This window comes from Prionailurus viverrinus, chromosome C1 (genome assembly GCF_022837055.1).
Source record: "Prionailurus viverrinus isolate Anna chromosome C1, UM_Priviv_1.0, whole genome shotgun sequence".
Classification (NCBI taxonomy): domain Eukaryota; kingdom Metazoa; phylum Chordata; class Mammalia; order Carnivora; family Felidae; genus Prionailurus; species Prionailurus viverrinus.
Window position 1 is genome coordinate 70839604 of NC_062568.1, and position 27791 is coordinate 70867394.

At 45.4% G+C, this 27791-nt stretch overlaps 1 protein-coding gene across 6 annotated transcripts; it reads left to right on the forward strand.

Annotated features, from left to right (window-relative positions):
* Positions 1 to 8939: 8939 nt before the first annotated feature.
* NR4A2 (nuclear receptor subfamily 4 group A member 2) lies at positions 8940 to 27774 on the forward strand. Of its 6 annotated transcripts, XM_047872492.1 has the most exons (9): positions 15509 to 19701; positions 21348 to 21471; positions 21961 to 22826; positions 23619 to 23748; positions 24164 to 24327; positions 25221 to 25423; positions 25821 to 25837; positions 25942 to 25999; positions 26146 to 26380. In XM_047872492.1, the coding sequence occupies exons 3-9, from the start codon at positions 21963 to 21965 to the stop codon at positions 26231 to 26233; spliced, it is 1524 nt and encodes a 507-aa protein (XP_047728448.1). In that variant the 5' UTR covers positions 15509 to 19701; positions 21348 to 21471; positions 21961 to 21962; the 3' UTR covers positions 26234 to 26380. The 6 variants fall into 6 exon arrangements, 5 of the variants coding, with proteins under 5 accessions (XP_047728445.1, XP_047728448.1, XP_047728443.1 ...); XM_047872489.1 differs by lacking the exon at positions 15509 to 19701 and adding an exon at positions 8940 to 9022 and having other exon boundaries at positions 25821 to 25999; positions 26146 to 27774; XR_007155012.1 differs by lacking the exon at positions 25821 to 25837 and having other exon boundaries at positions 26146 to 26224.
* The last annotated feature ends 17 nt before the right edge of the window (positions 27775 to 27791 follow it).

Here is a 27791-nt window from a genome sequence, read left to right on the forward strand (position 1 = left end):
ATAACATTAGTGTAGTCTGGAAGAACCGGATGGCAGGGGAACAGGGATATGATAGAAATTATTCTCTGATTATAATTTTTTACCTTTTGAACTTTGAGCCATTTGAATATGTTACTTTGAAAACCCAATTGAAATACAATTTTGAAAATGTGGGGCATTTTTAAATAGCCTAGATTATTTTCATCTCGATTCTTTCTTTTTTCTCTATCGCAAAACCAGTATGAGATCTTTCATCTAATAATAACACTCTGGTTGTAGTTCTGCAACGCTTCAGAAAGAAAATCTGTTACTCCTGCTGGGATCAGAACAGTTGTCAGCATATGTGGGCAGTAGTGGGTGAAGAGCTTTTGAATTTAAGGCATATAAACTAAATACCAAAGTTGAATGTATTATAACACATTATTGTTGATATAGGAGAAATCTCATATTAATGACATGTATGAAGACGTCAATGGTGTACTTCTCTACAATATAGATGAGGAAAAGACTTTATATATCAGTTTTATGCTATCCATTCAATCATGATAGACAAAGCATATGAAAAGAGAGGGATAATTGGAACTCCAGACTGGATTTCAAAGCTGTGTCTGGGCCCCTTTTCAATGGCATGACTTACTGGGATGCATAAAGGGGCATATTTTCTGGCTCTTCCTTTCTCTTCCATGTGTTTATAAATCATTATGCGTATTAAAAATTCAGGCATGAAATTAACTTCATAGAAGACTTTTTTAAATGCTATAAATAACTTTTAGGAAATTAAGTGGGCTGTGTGTGCTATTAAGCCCATGATATAACAGGATAAAACGAGGTACAGAGGTAAAGAGCCAGGCCCAAGAATTAATCTATTTGTATCCAAAATCTGTGTTCATAGACCCCACCATTGTCTCTATCATATTACCATCTCTCTCCACCCAGATTCATCTATGAACAGAAATATTTGATGGATTTATAGAACTGTCAAAGAGGCATATCCCACAAGCCTTTTGATCAGTATGTGAATATCTGCTTTCCTAAACAAAGTAGATTTTCAAGGACATCACTGCTTCTACTGTGGGGCCACCTGCCTCAATACTGAAAATTTGCGTAATCTTTAAATGGGTAAATCTTTAAATGGAACCTTTTTAGCAGGACAAATGACTTTAATGGCACCTCTTAACCAAACAGGTATCTGCTAGCTTTGAATACCTAAGTCTCCAAATGAAAGGTGCCAACTTTTCAAAAGAAATCCCCAAGACAATAAGCAGGCAGAAAGAAGGATTTTTTAAGGGAAGTACTAGTAAGAGCACTGGTCAAAGGCCAGCGCTCTTTGATGCTGTGGAGGAGAACCAGACCAGAGCAAGGAAGCAACTGGTGACAGGAAACAATGTAGGTGGCTGTTGCCAAAATCTAGGTAAAAAAAAAAAAAAAAATGATGAAAGCTGAAGGAAGAGGGAAAAAGTAGCCAGATTTGAGGACAGCAGGGGAGGCTTGGTGACTCAGTAATGAAAGGTAGAATAGACAGGAAGCTCTGATTCCTTTAAACAAAGAATGTTTCCAACCCCAGCCACCATCGCTTGCCCCTCCACCCCTCCACCCCCCACCCCACTGTCTGCTCCTGAGTCATCTGCTTATTCACAGTCCTTTCAGGAGCCTTGTTCTCCATGCTCTTCCTCAGACCACCACTCTTTTTCCACCCCTCACCCCCACCCATTTCCCCCCCCACCACTGCCATAAGTGGGGACCACAACACTACAGCCCTGAGGAGGTGCACTATGCAGACGGCTGTACTTTCCTATGCTGTTCTTTTCTTTGATTGTCCCACACCCCCCACCACAGGAGGCCGTACTGGTGTTAATAACAACTGAAGATTGGAAACAAATGAAGGGGATTACAACATAGAGGAAAGATTAAAAACTGTTCACAAAATAAAACTTCCAGATAGTTCAAAGATAAGGGCAACCAAAAACGTAACGTAAAATATTTACACGGAGATCCTTAAGAGCATACCCCGATTCCTAGCCTCACTCCTTAATCTCAAGGTCCACCCTTGTGTATTTTCGTCTTAGAAAGAAAGCACCTTCCTCCATTGCTCTACAGTCTATATCTTTACTACCTTACACTTCACTAATAATGGTAGTTGAATCTCCTGGAGGGTTCATCACCCTTTCCCAACCAGTGCAACCCACAGGATATTATTTGCAGCAATACGTTTCCGGAAGGCTCAGTCAAGCAACACAGAAGGTCTCTAACAATGTAGTCCCTGTAGCATTTGCCGTTCTACTTTTGCCTATTTGTAGCACTGAAGATTTGCCACCTCATTCTTCTTGATCATCTATTGGATTCTACACATACAAATCCTCCAAAAGCAAAGAATAATTATCAAAGACAATTCCCATTAAAAAAAAAAAAAGAAACATTTCCCAGAAAATAATCTGTACTAAGTCTACCCTTCATGGAGAGAACTGGCTACATTTTTATGCAGTTATGTCGATTCCCACTGTGTTCATCCTCTTGCTTCTAACCATGCCCAGATTCTTACAGGTCTATAGGAAACAGGATGCATTACTGTAACCTTTTCAAGTGACAGCAACTCCCTTCCTACACAAAGATGTTGAAATCCTGGAATTATTAAAGAGTATGGATATGAATGTGTGTGTGTGTGTGTGTGTGTGTTTGTATAAGGTGGGTGGAGGGTCTTTTTCCAACTATAATTAGCTTGGCTCTGTTAAGTGTCTCATTTCACGTGCTATTTGAACTGGTTTTGGCTCTTGGTTATAATAAAATATTATCTAATCACAAATATCGTGTAGGTCTGAGGAGCAAACAGACATGCATAGGAAATAGAATACTTAAAGAGAATTTAAAAATCTTAAATGTGAAATAGAGAAGAAAGGTAGCCAAGTTTAAAGAATGAGAATTCTTAGAGGTGCTTTGTAATATATTGCTATATTTATGCAAAAATAAAATAAAGGATACGATTATATAATGAGTTCTAATTAAATTTAACATTGTACTCTCTTAGAATGTATAACCTTGCAATTGCTATTGTGATAGGAATTTTGATCAATATTTTGATCATAAGGATTAGGTGAACTCCAAGGTCCCAACTATGAAAATGTATGACTCCTTCTGTTTCTGCATTCGTTCATTTCATACACTCAGTTATTTCCACTATTCACAAAGAATTTTTGATAGCTTGACAGCCAGGTCCCCAAAAGTTCCAGGAAGAATTGGAGAGAACTGCTGCCCTCATGGAGCTCAGTCCAGCAGGAGAGACAGATAAAACAAATAATTGCATATGGGTCACAGTGAAGGATGTACAGAGTGTGACACAGTAAGTGCTCAATTTTAGAGGATGGGGATGGCCAGGTGTGAGGAGCAGGGCAGTGTTGGTGCTATCAGGTAAAATTTCATAGAGGCTGGGGCACAAGCTGAGTCTCAAAGGGTAGATTGTAGGAGAAATCCATTCCAGCCTGAGGAGAGAGCTAGTGCCAAGCTACTAATTCATGAAGAAGCAGCATGAGCAATTTGGGGAACTACTTTTAGTTGGCTAGGACTGGAGGCTAGAGGCAGGTGCAGTGTTAAAGAGGTGGGAGATATATAGGGACCAAAGGCTGCTATGTTTCACGTCTCCTGCTTTGACCGTTGATTTCTATCTTGTGATCGCCAGGTTTAGGGGCACCTGGGTGGCTCAGTCGGTTAGCATCTGACTCTTGATTTCAGCTCAGGTCATGATCTCACAGTTGTGAGACGGAGCCCCACACTGAGCTCTAAGCTGATAGCGTGAAGCCTGCTTGGGATTCTCTCTCTCCCTGTCTCTCTCTGTCCCTCTCCAGCTCACGTGCTCTCTCTTGCAAAATAAATAAACATTAAAAAAAGAAAGAAAGGAAAAAAAGGCTTAATGACTGGGGCAAGAAGAGTTGCATCATTCCTGGAAGTTTAACCCACAGTGGGCACTCCCACTTGATTTTGACATGCCACTTCCTATGTGATAACATTAAGGCCCCCCTTGCCCTGCCCAGTAGCAGTAGCAAAATAAATTGATGTCATATGGTGTGCATCCACTATTAGTCATCAGGTAAGTGATGTACTTACTATGTCCCAGCATTATGGCCTTGAAAAGGTATTAAGGACAAGTGTATCAGTGAGAACTCTTTTCTAAGGCAATTGACAGAAAATTCACTCCTAACTGACTTTAGCTAAAAGAGAACTGATTTACTCACATAACTTGAGAATCTGGTGGTAGGTTTAGCTCCAAGAATAGCTTGATCCAGGCTCAAATGTCTTCAGCACCCAATTTCTCCTTCTCCATCTCTTGGATCCTCTTTCTCTGTGTTGGCTCTATTCTCCAACAGACTCTTGCCGTGCGGTGGCAGTTTCCATCTCTCCATGTTCGAGAACAGAGAACAAAGAAAGGGAGGGCTCTTTCCTGGTGGCCCCCACACATATTCTGACCAGTCACTGCGGCTATCTGGTGCTAATGGGCAACTGATGGAAGAACTGGTATAACCCCTCCCTAGTACACATGAGTGAGGGCCAGGTGGTATCTGTGCAATGATTTGTTTCCCCTGACACACCTGTATGCTAGACCAGGAAGCATGACCTCATCGACTTCTCTGCCAACTTCTGGTTCTCTTCTTGGGCAACTCCTCCAGTATCACTCCAAGCTCCGTGCTTCTCCTCAGGAAACACTGACCCCTCTGTTTCTATCTTCCCTTACATGTGCCCAGGAAGATCTTTCCAGCTTCAGGGGAATCCTTTTCCTTTTGAAGCGTCTTCAAGATACTGTAGGAGGTTTCCTGGAATTTTTTCTCCTTGAAAGTTTGGCAGTAGCAGAAAATACAGGGAGGAAAACAAAATGTAAACATAATTTAGATTTTGAAATATTATCCCAAGGATCCACATACATGATATTTCAAATTAATAATACAGAAAGTTTTTTTCTTTATTTTCTCTTTTCTTCTTTCTCCCTCTCTCTCTCTCTCTCTTCCTTCCTCCTCCCCTCCCCCCCCAGCCCCCCTGCCCCGCACTAAGATACAAGGGGGCAGAGAAACCACTGGCAAATAAGCTAGTAAGTGGGCCTTAAGGAAGATGTGTGATGGAAATTAAACCTTGACAATTATTATACGCCACCCTTCTGTTTAGCATGGAATTTTTGTATCAGGCTCAGTTAAGCATTAGCCCTGTTCTGACTGAACAGTAAAAAGTTTGAAAACAAAATTTTAAGAAATGTTTAATTTTTTCCCCTGAGGGCTGAACCTTTTATGAGCACTTTCTAAATAGCACAATAAAAAAATAATTCCTAGCAAAAGAAAATCAAGGAATAAGAGATTTTTCCATGTATAGCAGCCAATACAGTCATACAATAGGATGTGGGGAGTCAGGCTCCAACCTGGAAAACAGAAACCGCTCTAAGTAGTCAACGCAGGGAGAATTTAATTCAAGGCATCTGTAAAACAGGTGACTGAAGGGCTGAGAAACAAAAAGAGGACAGTGATTTTTCAACAGGGTAAAGCCACTACAACCCAAATGCTGGAGGAATAAAGGGAAAAGGCAAGGTTACTGGAACCCAGGGTCAGAGGTCCTGGGTGGGAGTATAGACCTTGGGGGCTGGGTGGGATGTCCTCTGATCTGGCTTTCCATTGGTCACACCCAGCTAGCAGAGAACTCCAGCTCCTGAGGAAGGCAGGGAAATCACAGCTGGCAGGTCAGCACCCCTTTTGCTCCCCCATGATAAAGACCAGAGAAGGTCTGGATGGATCAAAGGGCAACAAGGCCTAGGACCCTGAACCCTCACAAGGAATTTGTTAAAACTCACGGTTCACAAATCCTGATTTGATGTTATAATGTGTACCGGAAGAAAAAAGTTGTGTGCAATGGATCTCCAGCAGCGAGTTACCAAAGACTGTGCAGTTTGGGGTGAACCATTAAAATCAGGGCAACCTTGGGGCGCCTGGGTGGCGCAGTCGGTTAAGCATCCGACTTCAGCCAGGTCACGATCTCGCGGTCTGTGAGTTCGAGCCCCGTGTCAGGCTCTGGGCTGATGGCTCGGAGCCTGGAGCCTGTTTCCGATTCTGTGTCTCCCTCTCTCTCTGCCCCTCCCCCGTTCATGCTCTGTCTCTCTCTGTCCCAAAAATAAATAAAAAACGTTGAAAAAAAAAATTAAAAAAAAAAAATCAGGGCAACCTTATCAGAAGGGCTAGTTACGTACGTATGTGCATATTTCGAACTATGTCGGGATTCCTGTTAATTTTGATGAATTTTTTTTTAACTTTTTTCATAAGAACACTGCCTGCCTTGATCTCTTGGCCTTTTAAATGCAGAAAACTCCTAGGTCTATAACCTTGTTTCCTTTCTTTGGGAATGCTGAGAATCCCTCATCCCTCTTCCTGTTAACCTTCTATTTATCCATCTTGGAGTTGATGAGAGTTGCTTATACTATAACTTCAGTGATATTTTCCGAAATGAATTCTATCACCAAAACTATACTGCATAGGATATGGCAAATATTTGTGCTCATTCCTTTGAAGCCTCAACCTGACTGGCACCACTGTCTAAATCCGGAGCAGGATTAACTGAGGAGTAAGGCGAGAGTGCACAGTAGTTTCTTTATGAAATTCTTCAATACCGTTACTGTAGAGGAGTCTTTCAAAAGGCTTTAACTTCAGGTAGACAGAAACATCAGAAATACTGAGAAATATCCATATTCTAAAACATTCACTATGTTTAAAAAATCATAACACGCTTTATGCTATCAAGGAGATCCAATGAAAGATTTTCCACATTTTCAGTCTCCTATTTCACAAATTTCAGCGCGCTTGTTTTTTGGGGTTTTTTTGTTTTTCTTTTGTTTTTGAGAAACTAGTTGTTTCGCTGTATTTCTACTGGGTTCCAGAGCTAAAAAGAAAATTGGGGGCATGTTTCAGGCTAATTCTCATGCTGCTAAATTTTTTAAGGGTAAGGATAAAGGAGAATGGAATTTACCACATTAAAAAAAGAGAAGAAGGAAGCAAAAATGTTTTAACTGAAAACTATGTGAGACGCTGGAAGTTTCAGAAAAGTAGTAGTGAAAGAAAAATACCTCTTTCTAAGCTGCAGGAGAAAGAACTTTAAGTGAAATTAAATTAGGGAGATACCAAACATTTTATGGCAAAGAGAGACAGATGTGCTTTTGGAACCGGGAAAATACTGGTTAACTTTTAGTTGTGATCACACCTCAGTGGTGTCTACGTGAAGCAAATGTTTCGGCTCTAAACTTGTTTCTGCCTTTTTTATGTTTTCTGCCTTCACCAGCCTGGAGACAGAAAAATAAGGCAGATTCTGACAATGATGAGGGTCAATCAGAAGAAGACTTTGCCTGTCTCTTAAGTACCACTCACTGACAAACAATTTTGTGTCTTTCAAATGAAAACTGCCTCCTAAAAGCTATACAAACCAGATTTGGGGGCAAAATGGGAGAAAAGTGATCCTAGTACGTTTTGCATCTCAACCTCTTTCACTCCCATTAGAGAACATGGTGTTGGAAAGGCCCTGAGACATCATCAGACTGTAATTCTGTCTGCTATCATGTAAATGAGGCCTACAGTGACAACTATGTTTTTCCTCTTAAAATAGTTTTAATGATATAGTTGAATTCATTCTTTTTCTGAAGTGGCCCTAATATATTTTCTTTTTGAAAATGTACAAAGTAATAAATTGTCAGAAGACTGAGTAATTCTATACTTGGTTATCCTTTTCCCTTGAGACACAGGTATTCACATTAATAACTTTATGTATCTGAACACAATTATGTCCTTTAGCATCCTAGAATGTTAGCACTGAAAGGGTCTTAGAAACCAGCCTTTCTCCATTTTGAAGAGAAGGAAACTGAGGCAGAGAGGCTGTAATTTCTTTTCTTTTTTTTCTATTTTACAGTTTATTTATTTTTGAGACAGAGAGAGATAGAGCTCGATCAGGGAGGGGCAGCGAGAGAGAGGGAGACACAGAGTCCGAAGCAGGCTCCAGGCTCCGAGCTGTCAGCACAGAGCCCAACGCTTGGCTCCAACCGGTCAACTGCGAGATCATGACCTGAGCCAAAGTGACCTCAACCGACTGAGCCACCCAGGCAGCCGGAAAGGCTCTCATTTCTGCAAGGTGGCACAGAGAATCGCAATGAAGACCTACCTAATTAAAACCCAAATTTCCTAGTCTTCAAACTCCCAGCCCAGCGAACCCTTCACCACCCCATTTTGTCTTGATTGTGAATCAACAATCATTTCCTCAGGCCTTTTAACTCACTGTATCCATGCCAGGTCACTTAAAAACTTTTGTTTCCATCTGCAAATTACCTATCGGCATCCCAGAAAATTCGTGGAGTTCATATATCTGAGACATTTTGCTCAGGAGGAGAAATTATCGTCTGACTAGTCCTTTAGTCGATGGTTACAAGAAAACAGACTACCTCCAGTTGTATATGAACACCTTAATGGGCACGAGGAGTGTTAAGGAGTGGGACAGACTGGCCTACGTATGGAAACTTGAACAGGGGGCTCCCCCTCCCCCCCCCAAAATTACCCATAGAGAAAGCCCCTTTTAAGTGGCAGCCTTGATGAAAGCCCAGCACGTTGAAAGACTGTAGGCTTTTGGAAAATTCAAATGGCCTGCGCTACGTTCAAAGCCAAAAAGGTATGCAAAAATGCTGAGCCTGAGAGCATGAGTCCTGAAAGCCAGGACCACGCTGCTTCTACTGGGCGCCCTTCGTCCAACTTCCCAAATGCAAACAGTAACATGGCCCTGGGTCCACAAAAACCCACCTAGATAAACAATCCTGGTGGAGTCTGAAGGAAGGAAGGATTTGATCCAGATATAGAGAGGGACGTGGGCGGAACTCTAGGAGATGCGAACGCACGCACATACTTTGAAATACGCTACATCAGGACACGGAAGCTGGAAGGTTTTTGTTTGGTTTTGAACTGAGGATCTGCCACCACCAACACACCCTACCTGTACTAGGACGGGTGTCGGAGAGTGGAGAAAGCCTCCCGAGGCAGAACTCGAGCTGCGAGTAAGTAACACAGCGACCCCTTCGCTAAACTCGTGGGTTGGGCTCGGCTCGGCCCTTCCCACCCGCGAGCGGCGCTCCGAACGGGGCGGGCCGGGGCGGGGAAAGCCGAGCGCGGCGGGAAGGGCCCAGGGCGGCCGGGGGAGGGCGGAGGGAGGCCGGGGAGGCGGGCGGGCGGCTTTATTGTTTCCTCTCGCCCTCCTCCTCCCGCGCCTTGCCCCAGCGTCACTGGAAAGCCGCCCGAGCCGCCCGGCGGCGGGTTATTTATAGAGCTGGCTGCGCGCGCGTCACGGAGCCCGGCCCGGCTGACGGGGCCGCTGACGCGCTTAGCCGCGGGGCCGAGTCCGCGGGGCTGCGCGCCCGGCGCCGGTGACAATGGGCTTCTGTGTGTGCAGCTGCCGCCGCCGCTGGGGGTCGGGGGAGGGGGGCGGGCGGCCGCTCCCTGACCCCCCCTCCCTCCCGCCCTCGACTTCCCCGAAAGGTAACCGGCCTCTTCTGCCCCTGGCCGGGCCCCGGGCCCCCCACACCCCCTCACCAGCAGCTTCTACCTTTTTTTTTTTTTTTCTTTTTCTTTTCTTTTCTTTTTACCAGTAAGGTCCCCTGGGCCCAGCCTCCCCGCTTCCACTTCCCCCGTCTCCCCCTCTTCCCCCCACCCCCAACATGACGAGAGAGGGGGATTTAGCCGGCCGGGGGCGGCCACTTTGTGCGTCCCAGGGAGCGGGACCCGCACAAGGCGCGCCTGCGGGGGATGCGGTGACCGAGGGGCCGGGAGCGCCGGGCAGGTAACGTATCCTGGACCTGGAGCGGGGCTTTGTTTGGGTTGGGGGGAGGGGAGCGGGGTGGGTGCGAGCGCCGGGCAGCCCTGCCGGGACTCCGGCCACCCGGCTCCTCCGCCCCGCTGGCCCGCGCGCCCGAAGCCGATCTGGGGTGTCACGCCAAGAGCGAAAGAGAAACTTCTGCGTGACTGACTAGATGAGGCTCCTCCCGAGAGACCAAGATAATAGAGGACTCCCCCCGCCCCTCCCCGCCGGTTCTGGCCGGCTACGCCCCCACCCTGCGGAAGGAGGGGCTGGCGGGGATTTTAGGGACTTCCTGGGACGCGGAGACCGGCTCTGAACCGTCCCCTCTCCGCTGCCGCGAGCTGGGAAAGCTTGCTCTGGAGCCTCTCGCACGTGGCAGGCCGGCAGAGAACTTGCCGTGCCTTCTAGGAAATTGCAATCGATTTGTAATGCAGTTTCGCTAATTGGGAGTTCAAAATTAAACTTTAATAAAGCATTTGTGTCGTCTCGTGTAATTGTGAAAGCTTCCATCCGTCCTGGTAGATAGACTCTAAGTCTCAAGTTAATGGCGCTAAGCTAGATTTCCCCCCCAAGTACAATTCCGTCAGCCGTCGTCGGCGCAGCTGGATTTCCGTAAGGTACAGATGTTGCTAATGGCAGCTTAAGCACGGATGGGCAGATAGCATACGGAATGCAACATGTTGCCATATGGTTCCTTTAGCCTTTCACCTCCAGGGATATCAATCACATATATTCTGGGAGGATCTTAATGACTCTCCGAACGGCAAAATGAATTACCTGGTGCAATTTATATCCCTTGACCTGATACGTTATAACAACAGGGAGATAGCATCTCACAGTTTTCTGTGGTATAAATTGAGCTACAGAGCTGCGTTTCAAATTCTGTAGCATCTATTTGTGGCTTGAGGGGCCCTGTCAAATCATTCTGGCTGTAAAAGCTGGTTTCTCCTCCCCCCCCCCCGCCCCCACTCCCGAACAAAACAAAGTTTATAAAGTTTGGCAAAACCGTTGTCTCAGAAATTTCCAGTCAGCCAACCAAATACTAATTGATGAGAGTATGGAGAAATGGAAAATATGAATTTCCAGAGCTAGTTACTTAAGAGTTTGTAATGTTTAGGAACACCATACTTTTTGGAATCCAGAAAATTAAAGAACTCCTACGAAAAATATGTGTTCTGAGTTGTTTCAATATAACTCCTAAGCCTATTAACTATTTGAAATTCTGTTTTTTTTTTAAATAAACTTCAGTTATTCTTAAAGTTTGGGAAATAACTTACAGAAAACAGTCCTCAGAAATATGAAATATAAGAAATATAAGGAAGAACTCCCTGGCCAAACAATTTCTATACACAAACACCCCCCCCCCCAACCTCCCACATACACACTATGTGTGTACTTTAACTTGGATCATCTATGTGGCGATGCTGGTCGTTTGTTTTTTTTCCCCCCACCATGTCAGTCACAGCATACTGAGGTCACTGTTTAGATCTTAGTGGAATATTTCTGTAATATTTCACAGGTCTTATTTTAAGTATCCTGGTGACTAATAAAATGGTTGATTGCCTCTAATTTCAGGTTATAAACATGGTTGTCTCTTAGTGTATCCCTCCTTTTTCTTCCACTAATGCAGGGAGGCAACATGGAAAACAAGAAAGAAGGCTAAAACAAAAAAGTAAACAACTTATGAAAACATTTTTTTTTTAACCTTTACCCATTAAGGGATATCTGAAATCTATGGTCATACTATCCTTTGGAAGATTTCCCTTCCAACAATATGTCCACCACGTGAATTCATGTGACCTCACAGACTAAGAAAATACACAAGACCTAAGCAATCTGAACAAGTATATATTTTCAGTCATGTCCGGGTCTGAAAGTTAACATTCTGAAAGTTTGTCTAGACATCATGTCCTTTCAGTATCATTTTGAAATTACAAGACAGTATTTTTTTCCTTTTTTTTTTTTTTTCTCCTTTTGTCGTAAGTGATGACGTGTTACCTGGTGCTTGGGTTAGTGCGATCATCTTGGCAATACCAAATAATCTAAGACCTTTTGTGTATTTATATAGCAGAAAAATCTTCTACAGAACACATTAAGATCTATATCTGAGTTATGGCGACCATTTCTGGGGGCTGTTTTTGGTAATCTTTTAATGGCTAAGGTTTTCTCTCTGCAGCGCCAGCACTCAGTGAGTCTTAACCCTGATCAGAAGTGAGCTTGTCAATAATGACTCCATCTCCGTGACTTGTGAATAGGCAGTGAGTGTGTCCTTTAATCAGTCACACAGAACTCGCCTTATAAAGCTGTTATTGTCATGAGCAGATATGCAGCCTTTTGTTAGGCTCCATGATTATTAACGTGCTCCTCCTTCAAAAGCCAGGCCTGCTGTGCTTCATTTCAGAATTCAAGTCCATTAGTAAATAAAATCCTAAGCAGCACGATTTGCTTTTTCTCAAGTTACAACATTACAGATAGTTCATGAATGATTTGGGGTCCTTTTGTAGACCTAAACGATGTATATTTTTGGTAGACACATCCAGTAGTAAAAACAAGATGTGGACCTTGCATCATGACTTTTATTTTAAATGAAGATTTGATGGATGTCCATTGTTACTCTAAATGAGGTGGCTGGCAGCCAAGGCGGTCCCTGTGGCTGGGAAGTCCTAGCATTGTTATTGTCTACCAGGGAATCACTTTCTATTTTTTGAGCTCTCAACTTCACCTCCCTCGTTCAATATTGCCCTTCCATATTGCTAATCTGAGAATTCGTTTGGAAAAGAAAACTTTTGAAAATGTGTTTGTATTGGCCAAGAAGATTTTCACCACTGTTTCTGGTTGCCTGCTGGTTTACAGCTTTTATCTTGAGCTGGCATGTTTATTTTAATTGAAAATGAAGAGATACCCTTAGGAGAGGGTATATTCCCCATGCTTTAATTTTAATTGTGATGTAATCCTAGCTGCCTTCTTATTTTTTACTCACGAATGTATTTTAAAATAGGGCAGATAGGGCAGATGTATGTGTTTCTCATAGGAACATGGGACAAGTTATGGATGGGCATTAGGCCTCTAATAGAACTCTGCATTCAAGTGAGTGGGGGTGGGGAGGAGAGCCATGAGGAAAGAGTATGCTGGTCCCACTGCACTGGCCCTGTTTGCTTTTCAAATTTAAAATCTACATCGCTGCATTGGAAACTTGTTTCTCTCTTTTATAGCATTTCATTTTAAAAGAATTCTTTAAAAACTGTCAATCTGTAAATATTTAACCAGCCAGGCAGGAAACAGTCTTTTATTCTCAGCTATATGCAGCTTTGTTTTTATCTGGGTTAGTGTGAGTGCCATGTAAATACCACATAAAAATTTGACTTGGTTTTCCTTACTTTGACTGAAGATTGACAGGGGCTTCTTTAATTAATCTTGTTCTCTTTCATGTTCTGTATTCAGATATTGAAATACAGTATTTTTATACATTTATAAGATTGTGTTTGCATTTATTTAATTTATGTTTCTTTTTTTAAAGCATGTAGCCTTGAATGTTTGTTCTACTTTTTTTTTTTTTTTCTTCACATCATTACTCTGGTACTGCTTGATGTAACTTGATTAGCTCCCTCCCCAGTCATGATTGGTAATTAAAATAGGCATTAAAATTAGTCACTTAGCAATTTTGCTGTTCAATTGGCAATTAAATTACTTAATTGCAATTAAAGTCCTAATTTTAATTGGCAAAATGATAGATGTAGATTTAAGATAATATGTATAAATACTTTAATAAGTGTCTATATAAGGATTACTTAATTACTCAACTTCAAGTTTATGCTGTTAACTTTAGAACTTTTAAGTGAGCAATGAAATTTATATTACATCTATTCAAAGGATATGGTAATTAGATTTATTACTTATCACTATAAGGGTCCTTGCTATAAGTTACTTTTGTAGTGTTAAAATTGTAGGCTTGATAATTGCAGAATTATGATGAGGAAAAGGGCATATATGTCTTTGTCGTAATATATCAGTGCAGGATGTTCATTTTTTATTAAATCAAGAGGTTCCTATCCACCAGTTAGTCTGAGGAAAAAGAAGAGAATCAAAAGTGGTTATTTTGTCATTAAAGGTAGACCAAAACTAGCCAGCTGTGATATAAGCACAGAAACTGTCACACAGTGTATGCGTTTTATCTACTTAGTATGCTATATAATACTGTGATAGTTACTAATGTTATTAGCTACTTTTAGAATTTCAAGTGCCCTTGATATTTTCTTAGCATGTAGCTACTTATTTGTAGAATCTTTAAGATGTCTTCTAGGACTTGGTACAATTTAATGACTGACCCTCCCATCCATGTTTACTGAAATTAGCAATGAAATACAAAACCAAAGTTACCCTTCCTTGCTTAACCAAAAAGAATTCTTCCATGGAAAATACTGGTGGTTTCCATAGGCTGGGAGTATGGGTGAAGGGCTAGTTACTATTTCATGGGTATACAGTTTCGTCTTTATAAGATGAAGCATTGTAGAGAGGGATAGTGGTGATGCGTACACAGCAATGTGAATGTATTTACCATCACTGAACAGTTCACTTGAAAACGGCTAAGATAGTAAATTTAATGTTCTGTGTACTTTACCACACATACAGAAAGAAAATACTGAGTGATTAGTTTAAAAGCAATTGTTTAGGAGATGGTTACTGAGAGTCAAGCATTAGAGAAAAGATGAAGAATTTTTATTATGCAAAATACTTTTTGAGTGGCATGAGGCTTTACCATATGTTCAGTTTTATAATTTTAATTTGCAAGTAGATGCTTCTAGAAAAAAAAAAGAGTGCTGCTTTCTCCTGCACATCTTTACACATTTCTAGAATGGAGTTCTGTATTGAAGTAAGAAATAATTTTGCATTCAGTGAGTGATGTTGGTAAAAAAAAAAAAAATTGGGCTGAATAAAACTGAGTAAAACGCCATAACTACCCAAAATGTGTATATCAGGTAAGCAATTGACTTCTTGTGTAAGCATCCTATAGGAAGAGAATAAATGATTGACCGATTAATATCCTATTAATGCAAATTAAAAGGCAAAAGGAAAACAGCAAAAAAAACCCTTCAATATTAAAAAATTATTTTGTAGTTCCATAACTGAGTTTGTTTTCCAAAGTGAAAATTTCTCTCTTCTATCACTAATGTAAAATGTCTTGCTGAATGGCAACAAATGCCATGAATATAAATTTGTCAAAATATAACTTAAAATATATATCTCATTTTAATGTCTAAGATCGTTTCCATTAAGTAATTTTATTACAAAATATCTTAAACATACCTCAACTCCTACAGTATAACAGTGATGTCTCTTCACTATATCTGAATTGTAAGGGCTACTCTGAGTTCATTTTGGGAGAATAGTGAAAAGATTCCCTAAGGACCCCTTTCCCATACATTAAGATGGAAAATCCTATGGGATTACATCTATGTTTGCTTTCTAAATTATACGAAAAGCTCAATTTTATTAAGTATAATCTGTCTAGCCATGCATAAAATAAAATACTTTGGTTTAGATGTGAGTGTATGTATTATTTATATTATTTTTTATAAAAATATCTTTCTATACATGTGTCAATATATTCTGCTTAATATTGGTTAATATCCTAAAAGATAATATAGTAACATGACTTCCCTAAATGATTTTCTGACATCATTTAACTGTATAGATTGATAGAATTGGCAATTTTGTCATTTAGTTGTTTCCAAAAGAAGGAGCTACTTATGTATAAGACCAATTTTCACTCCTATTTAACTCATTAAAGAAAACAGACCTTCAGTGGGGCTAATTTTACACATTTATACATCCCAGTAATTTAAAGTTGTATAAGAATCCTGGCCCTGAAAAAAAAAAAAAACTAGTATTGTCATTTTAGTTGAGTTATAAAATAGTTTATATTCAAGAATCTATGTTAAAAAATTATGAAGGGTTGCAGTGATATATAAGTGCAAAATTTCAGTTTCTTTTAGCCTAAAGCATCATTTTAACATTTTCTAAAAGGTTGTTCAATTCTACATTTTGATTCCATTATATGTGTAATTAAACCTCTGTGCACAAAAGCATTCTCTTATGTACTAGCAAATACACCCACAGGAATCCTCTTCTAAACTATAATTTATTTAAACATGTAATCATAGGATTTTAAAACATGCTTTCATTTTTCCAAACTATATGCCAATTTGCGCTACTTGGTGATAAAATGAGAGCTTTTATTACTATTTTGATTCCCCCCCCCCCCCCCCGTGACTTAACAGTGAGTTAAACATGGGCAGGAGGAAAAAAAAGAATATCTATTGTGAACCTAATTCCATGTGTTCAACTGTTTTCCCCTTTTAAGAAAAACAGACAAGAATAAAAGATTTGTAGCTATTTATAAATTCCAGCACAGTACCGAATATTTGGGCCTGCAGCTTTCTCTCCTAGGGTTTGGCCTAAGTAGTAAATAGCTAGCTGGTGAGTGAGTGAGTGAGTGAGTGAGTGAGTGAGTGAAATCTTCCTGATCCTTGTGGAGTCAGGCCCCCTACTGACAGGATCAGTCAATTACAGACGTTGGCGGTTCTACTGAGACTTCGTTCCGTCAAAATCTGGTGGGGACACAGGAGTCAGGAGCTTTGAGCTTGGTCCTTTTTTACTCTTTCTGATGATTGTGTTACATTCTTTCCACCCCGAGCACATCCGAAGCCCTACCAAAAATGCTAGCCCAAGAAGTAGCTTATCCAATAATTGGTTCAAATGAGTTTATCAGTCTTGCATCCAGGGTGCCTTCCTAAGAAGTAACGCTTGCCAGGAACTAAAATAGGAATTTGAAGAAGAGGGAGAACTCTTAAACAAGTTGTAGGATGCAAGGGCAAATGTCCACCTTTTGTCTCTTTTTCAATGTGATATTGAATCCTTCCACCTCCAGTTACTAATAATTATAATTAGCTGCTGTGGAAAATTGCCTCTTGATCTTGGGTGCATTAAGACTTGGGCAAGGGCTCTGTTAAGCCAGACTCGACAGGTTGCTGCTGTAGAATAACGCATCACACTGCAATGTGTGTCTACCTCAGAGCTCACTTTAAGAACTGCAGAACACTTTTCCACTCTCTGGGAGAGAATTCTCAAGTTGTCCCCAGGCTCAACCCAGGCTAAAGCCTAGTGTTTTTAAAAATGGCTATAAGGGAGGAGGAACTTGTGGAGGGAATGTACCTACTCAGATGTGCGTGTTTGTGTATGGAGGGTGCTGGTTACAACCTTAAAGTTCTCCTGGCCCCCGCTTTCCTAGGAATATATTAAAAAATAATAACCGCCACCCCGGCGTGGCCGCGTTTGAGTTTCCGACTGCCTGAAAATAGCTGCCGGGAGCCTGGCCCACCGCTGGGATCAAGGAAAAGCTCCTCCTGGCAGCGCCCTGCTCCCTCGCGGAAGGGGAAGGGAACCCGGGAGGGCGCCACCGAGCTAGAGCCGCTGCTATTTTGGGCCCAGCCCCGCGGGTGCGTCAATGCCTGCGCCCCTGCGTCACCGCCACCCCCACCCCTTTCCTTCTCCCCGGCTCTCCAAACTCTCACTTTTTCCCTTTCGTTCGCGTGGAATCGCTCCTGCCCACGGGGCGCTGACGCTACCGAGCTCATGCTAATAGGCTATTCTTCGCCCTCCTCCCCTCTTCCCCCTACTCACACATCCTCACTCACCACAACAGCCCCCCCCCCCCATACACACACACACGCGCGCGCGCGCGCGCACACACACACACACACACACACTCACTCACTCACACACACTTCCTGGTTTTATTTGTGCTCCGGCCCGCTGGGGCACCGCTGAGCCGCGGCGGCGGCGGCGGCGGCGGCGGCGGCAGCGGCAGTCGAAACATCTGGGGGAAACTTAAGGTGGCCACGCAGGTTTTGCCGAGGCTGCGGCGCAGAGGAGCCCGAGGCTTCCCGGGGCAGCCGCAGGACACCTGATGGCTACGCCTTTCCAGCCGCTGGGGAGCGGGCAAGGGCTAGGGTGCAGATTAGAGCTGAGCGGCTCCGGAACGCGCCTGGTTCCGTGGCGCTTTTTGCCCATCCAGGGAACGCCAGGATGGGGGTCGGGGGAAAGTTGCCAGGGGGCTCCCGCAGCCTGGAAGCGAGCCCTGCCGAGGGAGGAGGGGCGGTTGGAACTCTTCTCGGGCAGAGAGGGGGATACCTCGGAAGCCTCCCTCCCCACGTCCCAGCCTCGTCCAGCCCCTTGGGAGAAGCCCGCAGAGGCCCGCCCTGCTCGGGCCCGAGGAACAGGGAAGGGGGCTCCATCCCGGGAGAGGTGGCGTTTCCTTTGCTAGAAAGCGCCTTGCGCCCTCAGCCTGGCGGGCGGATTGGCTTGCAAAGTGGAGTCGGCGGGGACTCGGGCAGCCGCGGGCGTGCGGCGAGCTGCCACGGTGCTCCGAGTCCCTCTCCTGGGAGGGCTAGACGCACAACTTTACGCTCGCGGAGATACCCCTCCCTCTCCCAATGTTTTGCCTTTCCCTTTTGGCTCTCAGATTGAGGTTTCGAGAGCCCTTGTGCTTCAGAGGAGGGTTCATTTGTGTCTCTACAACTCGTACTGGGGTACAAGTTGGTGGGCACCCAGGAGTGTCGAAAGTATTAGAGTTGGCGAAAGGTGAGGTTAGAGCCCCTTTCCGCCGCAGGCGCACCTGTTGCCCGCTGCTCGGCTGCATTGTCTGCGAAAGGAAAGTGGGCGACGCCTCATTCTGACTTTGGGGATCCCTGAAGGGCTGGGATGCTGTCTACCTGCTCCCCTCTCTTCCCCTTTCCACGCACCACATCCTCCCTTGCACGTGGGCACTGCAAGGAAAGAAGGGAACACAGAGAACAGGCCCTACCCAGTACCTTCCACCTTGGACTGTGTGTGTGTGTGTGTGTGTGTGTGTGTGTATGTGTGTGTGTGTGTGTGTGTGTGTGTGTGTGTGTGTGTGTGTTTGTGTGTGAGGGGAGGAGAGACAGAGAATGCCAACGCCAAAGGAGGAGGCCATGGACAGGAAAAAGGAGAAAAAGGATATGCATCGGACTAGGGAAATCCCACCCTGCCTGAGCCCTTTGACCGTCTCGGGTCGTGGGACGTCTGTACGCGCTTCCGCTAATGGGGGTGACAGTTGTGAGTGCGTGAGGTTAGGACACTGCCAGATAGACCCCACCCCTTGCTAGTCCAGGTGCTGGCTACCTGGCCCTCGCCAGCGTTCCCTGCCGCCCGGGCTTTTGTTGCACCCTCCCCCACAAATGAGCCGCCGGGCTGCAGCGGTGGCCTGGGGGTTTGGGAGGTGGGGGGTGGGGGGAAGGTGAGGTGAGATGTCGCGGTGCTGCGGGCTGCGCGGACCTGAGTGGAGAGGTCACACCTCTTTCGGAAAAAAAAAAAAAAGAAAGAAAGAAAGAGAGAGAGAGAGAAGAGAAAAAAAAAAAAAAAAACCCAGGCTTGCGACCAAGGTGAACCCAGAACGGTTCCCACCTTAAAATCGGCCCTACTCGTGACGTCAGGTCGGAAATATACCAAAGCGAGAGCCGGCCAGGAGTCCGGGGAGCGCGGCGGCGCGGCGATTGGGCGGCGGGCCGCTGACGCGCGCTGACGCGCGGAGACTTTAGGTGCATGTTGGCAGCGGCAGCGCGAGCCACATAAACAAAGGCACATTGGCGGCCAGGGCCAGTCCGCCCGGCGGCTCGCGCTAGGCTCCGCGGTCCCGCTCGCCTGCCCAGGCGGCCGCCTTCTCCTGCGCCCTCCCCGCTCTCGGCCACCAGGCTACCTTCGCCCCTCTCGCCCACCCCTCCCCGACCCTGCCACTCGGACTCCCAGAGGGAACTACACTTCGGCCGAGTTGAATGAATGAAGAAATACGCGGAGAACTCCTAAGTGAGTAGACGCAGCCCGTGCAGCTCGAGTTCCCTTATCCTTCTCTCTTCTTTTGCACGTCTCTTCTTTCCACATGTGTGGGACAGGTTTTCTGGAAGTGGGCGCCAGAGGTTCGCAACGCGAGCGGGGCGGGAGGATGGGGAATAGGTGCGTGCAGCCACAGCGGTCATTTGCCCGAACTCCAGCTTTGGCACTAGGGGGGAGTTGGCTCCCAGCAGGCTTCCAGGCTCCTCATTGGTGGACGTGGAAGAGAGACCTGAATAGTTTGGGGGAGCTGTGGACTTGCCCGGGGAAATGTGCCCAAAGTTTGCTCTTAGAGCAGAATTGATTGTTACCATTGGGCAGGGAGACTCCAGGTCCTGTATATACGAGGGTCTGGGACACTGCCCACAAAGGGACAGGGAGAAAGTTCTTCAGTTTATTTGTTGCTTGGGAACTGCGTCTCCGAGGCTGGCCGGATTGCCAGGGTTTCCTGGGTATTATTGAATAAGGGGTGGTGTTGCTGTTGGTACAGTGTCCTATTACTAAGTTGCTTGAAATTTCTGGTTTTGACACATGCCGTGCTTGTGTTTGTGAGTGCGTCAGAGAGAGAGACAGAAAGACAGAGAGAGAGATAGAGAGTAAAGAGTACAGTTATGAAACTGCGAAGTTACCAGGAGGTTAATATCCAGCACAGGCATATCTCTTAAGGGCTGTGGCTATCATGGGTCGCTTTCCTTTCTACTTTTTCTGATTAACCTTCCTCCCCATGAAGCAAGATTATGGGGGTGGGGGAAGGAGAACAGAAGGAATGGATATATTTGGCTTTCTTTTTCATTAGTAATAGGACTGTGCTCTAGAATGCCTTCCAAGTGGCAACATCTGAAAATTACTGGGACACAAGAATGCCTTGTTCCGGCAAGTAGGCAGATTGTGGAAGGCTGTATAGGGAAGGTGTTTGGCTTCCTATGTTGGGAAACGCTTCTAACCTCGGTGCCAACACCAGATAAGCAGTGTTTCCCTCCCTCTGCAGTTGACCTAAGATGCTCCTGGAAAAGTAGGGTCTCTGCCTCCCACCCCTTGGCCACTAAAGATGTTGAAAGGCAAATTTCCTGGGGAAAGTGAATGCCAATTCACCTGTATCCTCAACCCCAGTGTTGTGTCAAAATCCAGACGCTTCCATTCAGATCGCCTTCAGGGCTGCCCAGGCCTTGCTAGCATTCTGTAACCGCAGGGGTTACAGAAAACACTTGATAGAAGTTTCCAGTGCTGCATTTTATTAAACTCTAGTTTCTTCTTATTTGAGTCTGAATTAAACGAAAATGGAAATGACACTACCCTCCCACCTCCATCTCTACCCCCCTGCATCTTAGCAAAGGGCCCAATTTATTACATCATAAGTATTAAATAAGTACATGAAGTACCTTTTCTCCTTCAGAACCCTCTCTCTGCAAGGACTTACACAGTGCAGTGGGTTGGCATTTCCTGTTGTTTACAGCCGTCTCTTTTACACATTCATCTTAACTCCTAAGTTTGGTAAAGGCTACACATTAATTTCCAATGAAACAACCAAGGAAGGTATAGAAGGACTTGCTTGGTGACTCTACTGATGCCCAGATGAATCTGTCGGGAAAGTCACCCTGAAGCTTCTTGTGTCTGTGTTTCAGGGAGGAGATCCGACAGGCTGGACTCCCCACTGCCTTTCTAAAAATCTTGGAAACCTTGTCCTTCATTGAATTACGACACTGTCCACCTTTAATTTCCTCGAAAACGCCTGTAATTCGGCTGAAGGTTAGTGCAACTTTGTTTTTTTTCTTTCCCTCCTCCGAGTTCCCTGACCATCAAGAAACAGGGCGATACGATCTTCCCGTCCTCAGCAAACTCTGTCACTTAAGGCTTTCCTGGCCCATCATCTTGGGGAACAACATTCTCATTGTGCTATTCATCCTCATTTCTAGAATGAGCCTGCTGAACCCGAGCTTCAGAGGAAAGGCTCAATTGAGCGGGACTGGCCGGGTGAGGGGGTGAGGGGGGAGGCGGTTGAGATATCCGGGAATGGAGACCCTCAATAGCTTTCTAGCTCTGGGTCTCCCTTGGACCAGCCTTTCCATGCCCTGCACTGTTTTGCTTCGCAGCATTCGCGCTCTCCGCCCTTCCTTTCGCGTCCCTACGTGCTCTCTGACCGCCACGAGCTGCCGGTGTAGCTCCAGGTGTACCCGAGCCCGGGGAAAAGTGTTCAGTTGACCAGGCTGAGTGTATATTACCCTGTTTCATTTCCAGCCATGCCTTGTGTTCAGGCGCAGTATGGGTCCTCGCCTCAAGGAGCCAGCCCCGCTTCTCAGAGCTACAGTTACCACTCTTCGGGAGAATACAGCTCCGATTTCTTAACTCCAGAGTTTGTCAAGTTTAGCATGGACCTCACCAACACTGAAATCACTGCCACCACTTCTCTCCCCAGCTTCAGTACCTTTATGGACAACTACAGCACAGGCTACGACGTCAAGCCACCTTGCTTGTACCAAATGCCCCTGTCCGGACAGCAGTCCTCCATTAAGGTAGAAGACATTCAGATGCACAACTACCAGCAACACAGCCACCTGCCCCCTCAGTCCGAGGAGATGATGCCGCACTCCGGGTCGGTTTACTACAAGCCCTCCTCGCCCCCGACGCCCACCACCCCGGGCTTTCAAGTGCAGCACAGCCCCATGTGGGATGACCCAGGCTCCCTCCACAACTTCCATCAGAACTACGTGGCCACCACGCACATGATCGAGCAGAGGAAAACGCCCGTCTCCCGCCTCTCCCTCTTCTCATTTAAGCAGTCGCCCCCCGGCACCCCCGTGTCTAGCTGCCAGATGCGCTTCGACGGGCCCCTGCACGTCCCCATGAACCCGGAGCAGGCGGGCAGCCACCACGTGGTGGACGGGCAGACCTTCGCTGTGCCCAACCCCATCCGAAAGCCCGCGTCCATGGGCTTCCCAGGCCTGCAGATCGGCCACGCGTCGCAGCTGCTGGACACGCAGGTGCCCTCGCCGCCGTCGCGGGGCTCTCCCTCCAACGAGGGGCTGTGCGCCGTGTGCGGCGACAACGCGGCCTGCCAGCACTATGGCGTGCGCACCTGTGAGGGCTGCAAAGGTTTCTTCAAGGTGAGCGAGGACCGGGCGGAGGAGGCAGGTAGGGGCCCCCTAGTGCCGGGAGCCTCCGAGTGCGCGCTGCACCTGGGTCAGGCAACCCAGTCCCACCTAGTTGGCCCAACTCCCGGGTCCGCCAAGGCGGCCCCACAGAGGTCCACGGACTGTGGCGGAGGCTTCTGGGTGCCTGAGAAAGGGAAGTAGAAGGCCGGGAGACCTGGGGTCGCATCCTCTGCACGCAGAAGACCCGGCAGGCCCCAGCCCGAAGTTGCTGGAGCCAGAGTTAGAAGAGGGTCATTTGCATGTGCTAGGAGCTGTCTTCTCTGTTCAGATTGAAATTGGTTAGGACAGAGAACCGTGTCTGAGCTAACCAAGTGGAACAGAATTCCCTATGGTCAAATTAAGTGATCTCTTTATTTCGCCATCCTGATTGAATAATCTTATCATTTTAAATAGAGAAGGTCTCCAAGGAATGTAAATAATATGAATGCCCACGGATTTGTATTTACTGAGCGTCTCCTTCTCCTTCTCTTGGCATATAAAACACAGCGAGGAGCGGCGAGGTTAGCTCAAATGTTAACGCTATCAATTTTCTCCTGTTAAATGCCCTGGGGTAGGAACACGAAAAGAAAGAGAAAGAAAAAGAAAAGGAAAAAAAAAATAAAAATAAAAAAGGAGTGGTGTATATGTGTTTGTTTGTGGGGAGGGAGTGTAGATCCCAGCCGTTGAGAAATTCTTCCTGGATCCCCTGGGTTGCTGGATTTTCAAAAAAAAAAAAAAATCGGTCTATATTGTCTCCTTTTGCAGCGCACGGTACAAAAAAACGCAAAATACGTGTGTTTAGCAAATAAAAACTGCCCAGTGGACAAGCGGCGCCGGAATCGCTGTCAGTACTGCCGATTTCAGAAGTGCCTGGCTGTTGGGATGGTCAAAGAAGGTAGGTCGGGAGGAGCAGCCCACTCCCCGGTCTGCGCCCACGGGAAAGTGCTGCGCCCACCCCAGTCCCGTTTTCCACTTCCCACAGCGGGGGGGGGGGGGTAGGTCTCCGGGTCCCCCCACCCCCCACCCCCATCAGAGTCTGGCCTCCACGACCCAGCAGCTGCCTGCTTGCCCATCCCGCCCTGCAGAAAGCAGCCAGGCCCTTCTCGCCTTCAACCCAACGACCCATTTGGAAGTAGACATAAAACCACCCCACATTTTTGATGCTTCTCATCAGTAAAGGCTTTACAAGCAGTGGGACCCTGCGCGGCCCGGCCGGCGGCCCCAGGGCTGCGGCCTTCCCCCGGGAGGGGCCGAGGCGGCAGCTGGGTCCCGCTAGGGGGAGCGACACTAACCCGTTTGTTCCTTTGCAGTGGTTCGCACGGACAGTTTAAAAGGCCGGAGAGGTCGCTTGCCCTCGAAACCGAAGAGCCCACAGGAGCCCTCTCCCCCCTCGCCCCCGGTGAGTCTGATCAGTGCCCTCGTCAGGGCCCATGTCGACTCCAACCCGGCTATGACCAGCCTGGACTATTCCAGGGTAAGAAGCTGGCGGGGGTAGCATGTGGACAAACCGACAGACGGGCAGGACCCCTTCCCACACCCATCACTAGCCCCCAGCCTCCAGCAAGGCTGTGGCTTTACAGCCGTGGGCAGAGCCGCAGCACACAGAGCCACAAACAAACCATGTTGCTGGGAGTGTAGACCGGAGGACAGAGGAAGGAGGAGAGCACAGGCTACAGTGATCACATCTCTGGGAGCCCTCCTTCTTACTGCCATCCCGCGCACACACATACTCACACACTCATGCCTCTAATGCCCAAACCACAGGCTGTACAAAACGCTCCCCCCACCCCACTTGGATTTGATCCCCAATTTTCCACAGAGACCCTTTAATCCTTGTCCCCTGTGGCACTGTCAGGGTGGGGGATGCCTGCTTGGGGGTCGGGGAAGGGAAAGAGAGAGAGAGAAGGAATGGCAGTGGGGTGGGAAATCAAGTGGTCAGATTCCTTTTTTACCCCAGCTGTGAGAAATGTGTGGGCTTTAATTGGAGGAAGTATGTCGGGCAAACCTAGAAGCCACTGCAATTTTATTAAGATTTGCAAAGGGCGTCTCTGCTCGAGACCCACTCTGGGACTGGCATGAATACTAACGTGTCAATTGTTTTGTGGAGATAAGAGTGAACGTTTCCCAGGGCTGGATGGCACTGTATTTAGTCTGTATGGAAATGGTAATTTACATATTTAAAGCAGCGACCTCATAGCACCATCCCTAATTGAATTAATTGCCCCGGAACATCTAATTTCCTTACTGGTCAGAGAGAGGTTTAATTGTTATAAAAACCTGGCTCCCCTACTAGAAGCGGGGTTAGCAATTTCACGGGTTATATATTTTAGAGAACCTCATTAAGTGCTTTTTAAAATGAAATTCCAGTTCCAGGCGAACCCTGACTATCAGATGAGTGGAGATGACACCCAGCATATCCAGCAGTTCTATGATCTCCTGACTGGCTCCATGGAGATCATCAGGGGCTGGGCCGAGAAGATCCCGGGCTTCGCTGACCTGCCCAAAGCCGACCAAGACCTGCTTTTCGAGTCTGCTTTCTTAGAACTGTTTGTGCTGCGATTAGCGTACAGGTAACGGAGGAGGCAATCCGGGGAGGCTGGGAAAGGAGGAAGAGAGGAGTCAAGAAGGGAAAGAAAGAGACAGAGGGGAATGAAAGGGAGGGGGGTGGATGAGAAAAATACAGAATAAGAAAGTGAAAGAGGGAGAGAAGAAGGAAAAGACAGTAGACAAAAGAAGAAGGGAAGGAATGAGCCCAGAAGCCTTGGGTGAATGGAATGGAAGTGGGATAGGGGGCGTTCTTGATTGTTATGAAATTAAACCCTTTCAAGGTCTACTGGTCTACATTTTATTAACTCTTCCGTAATTAGGTGCCTCTTAAATCCCTCATTTATTGCTCTTCAAGTAATTAGTTGTTTAGCTTTTCTCTCTCTCTTTTTCTCCCCTCTCTCTCTTTGGTATTAATTGCAGGTCCAACCCAGTGGAGGGTAAACTCATCTTTTGCAATGGGGTGGTCTTGCACAGGTTGCAATGCGTTCGTGGCTTTGGGGAATGGATTGATTCCATTGTTGAATTCTCCTCCAACTTGCAGAATATGAACATCGACATTTCTGCCTTCTCCTGCATTGCTGCCCTGGCTATGGTCACAGGTCAGTACCTCAGGTGCAGGGCACTTCTCTGAAACTGCCCAGAGGGGTCTATCGCGATTTTCCCTTGCCCCTGAGCGTCCATCGTCCTGCCAGCTAGCTAACTGCTTTGTGTGTTCCTCTTTTGTTTCTGATTGTGTTTTCTGCAGAGAGACACGGGCTCAAGGAACCCAAGAGAGTGGAAGAACTGCAAAACAAGATTGTAAATTGTCTCAAAGACCATGTGACTTTCAATAATGGGGGGTTGAACCGCCCCAACTATTTGTCCAAACTGTTGGGGAAGCTCCCAGAACTTCGTACTCTTTGCACACAGGGGCTACAGCGCATTTTCTACCTGAAACTAGAAGACTTGGTACCACCGCCAGCAATAATTGACAAACTTTTCCTGGACACTTTACCTTTCTAAGACCTTCTCCCATGCACTTCAAAGGAACTGGAAAGAAACCTAAAACTATCCAGAGGGGGCAAGTCACAAGGCAGAGATATCCCCATGAGCTGTCTCAGCTCTAGCTGGCCCCCACCCCCTCCATAAAACCCCAGCCCCTCGATCCCTAAAGAAAACAAAAACAAAAACAAAAACAAAAAAACAAAACAAAAACAACAAAAACTGTTGCTATTTCTTAACCTGCAGGCAGAACTTGAAAGGGCATTTTGGCTCCGGGGCATCCTGGATTTAGAACACGGACTACACACAAATACAGTGGTATAAACTTTTTATTATCAGTTTAAAAATCAGTTTATTGTTCAGAAGAAACATTCCTAATTTCTGATGGGAAATGTTTGGCCATGTTTGGTTGTTGCCATTAAGACAAATGTAACACACACACACACACACACACACATACACATGCACACACACACACCTCACACATTGTAAGGGGACCCACAAGTATTGCCCTTTAAAAGACTTCAAAGTTTTCTGCTGTAAAGAAAGCTGTAATATATAGTAAAACTAAATGTTGCGTGGGTGGCATGAGTTGAAGAAGGGAAAGGCTTGTAAATTTACCCAATGCAGTTTGGCTTTTTAAATTATTTTGTGCCTATTTATGAATACATATTACAAATTCTAAAAGATAAGTGTGTTTGCAAAAAAAAAGAAAAAAGAAAAAAAGAACTACACACAAAAGGGACAAGCATGTTGATTCTAGGTCGAAGATGTTATAGGCACTTGCTATTTCAGTAATGTCTATATTATATAAATAGTATTTCAGACACTATGTAGTCTGTTAGATTTTATAAAGATTGGTAGTTATCTGAGCTTAAACATTTTCTCAATTGTAAAATAGGTGGGCACAAGTATTACACATCAGAAAATCCTGACAAAAGGGACACATAGTGTTTGTAACACCGTCCAACATTCCTTGTTTGTAAGTGTTGTATGTACTGTTGATGTTGATAAAAGAAAGTTTATATCTTGATTATTTTGTTGTCTAAAGCTAAACAAAACTTGCATGCAGCAGCTTTTGACTGTTTCCAGAGTGCTTATAATATACATAACTCCCTGGAAATTACTGAGCACTTTGAATTTTTTTTGTTTTTTTTTAATGTCTAAAATTGTCAGTTAATATATTATTTTATGTTTGAGTAAGAATTTTAATAATGCCATATTCTGTAGTATTTTTCTTTGTATATTTCCAGTATGGCACATGATATGGAGTCACTGCCTTTTTTTCTATGGTGTATGACAGTTAGAGACGCTGATTTTTTTTTTTCTGATAAATTCTTTCTTTGAGAAAGACAATTTTAATGTTTACAACAATAAACTATGTAAATGAACAGAATTTTGTCTTCTTTC

Bases quoted from the DNA above. Each gene is read 5' to 3' on its own strand.
- NR4A2 (XM_047872489.1), top strand. From the start codon at position 21,963: ATGCCTTGTGTTCAGGCGCAGTATGGGTCCTCGCCTCAAGGAGCCAGC. The intron at 24,328-25,220 runs GTAAGAAGCTGG...ATGAAATTCCAG, and splicing joins CCAGCCTGGACTATTCCAGG to TTCCAGGCGAACCCTGACTA. The intron at 26,000-26,145 runs GTCAGTACCTCA...TGTTTTCTGCAG, and splicing joins TGCCCTGGCTATGGTCACAG to AGAGACACGGGCTCAAGGAA.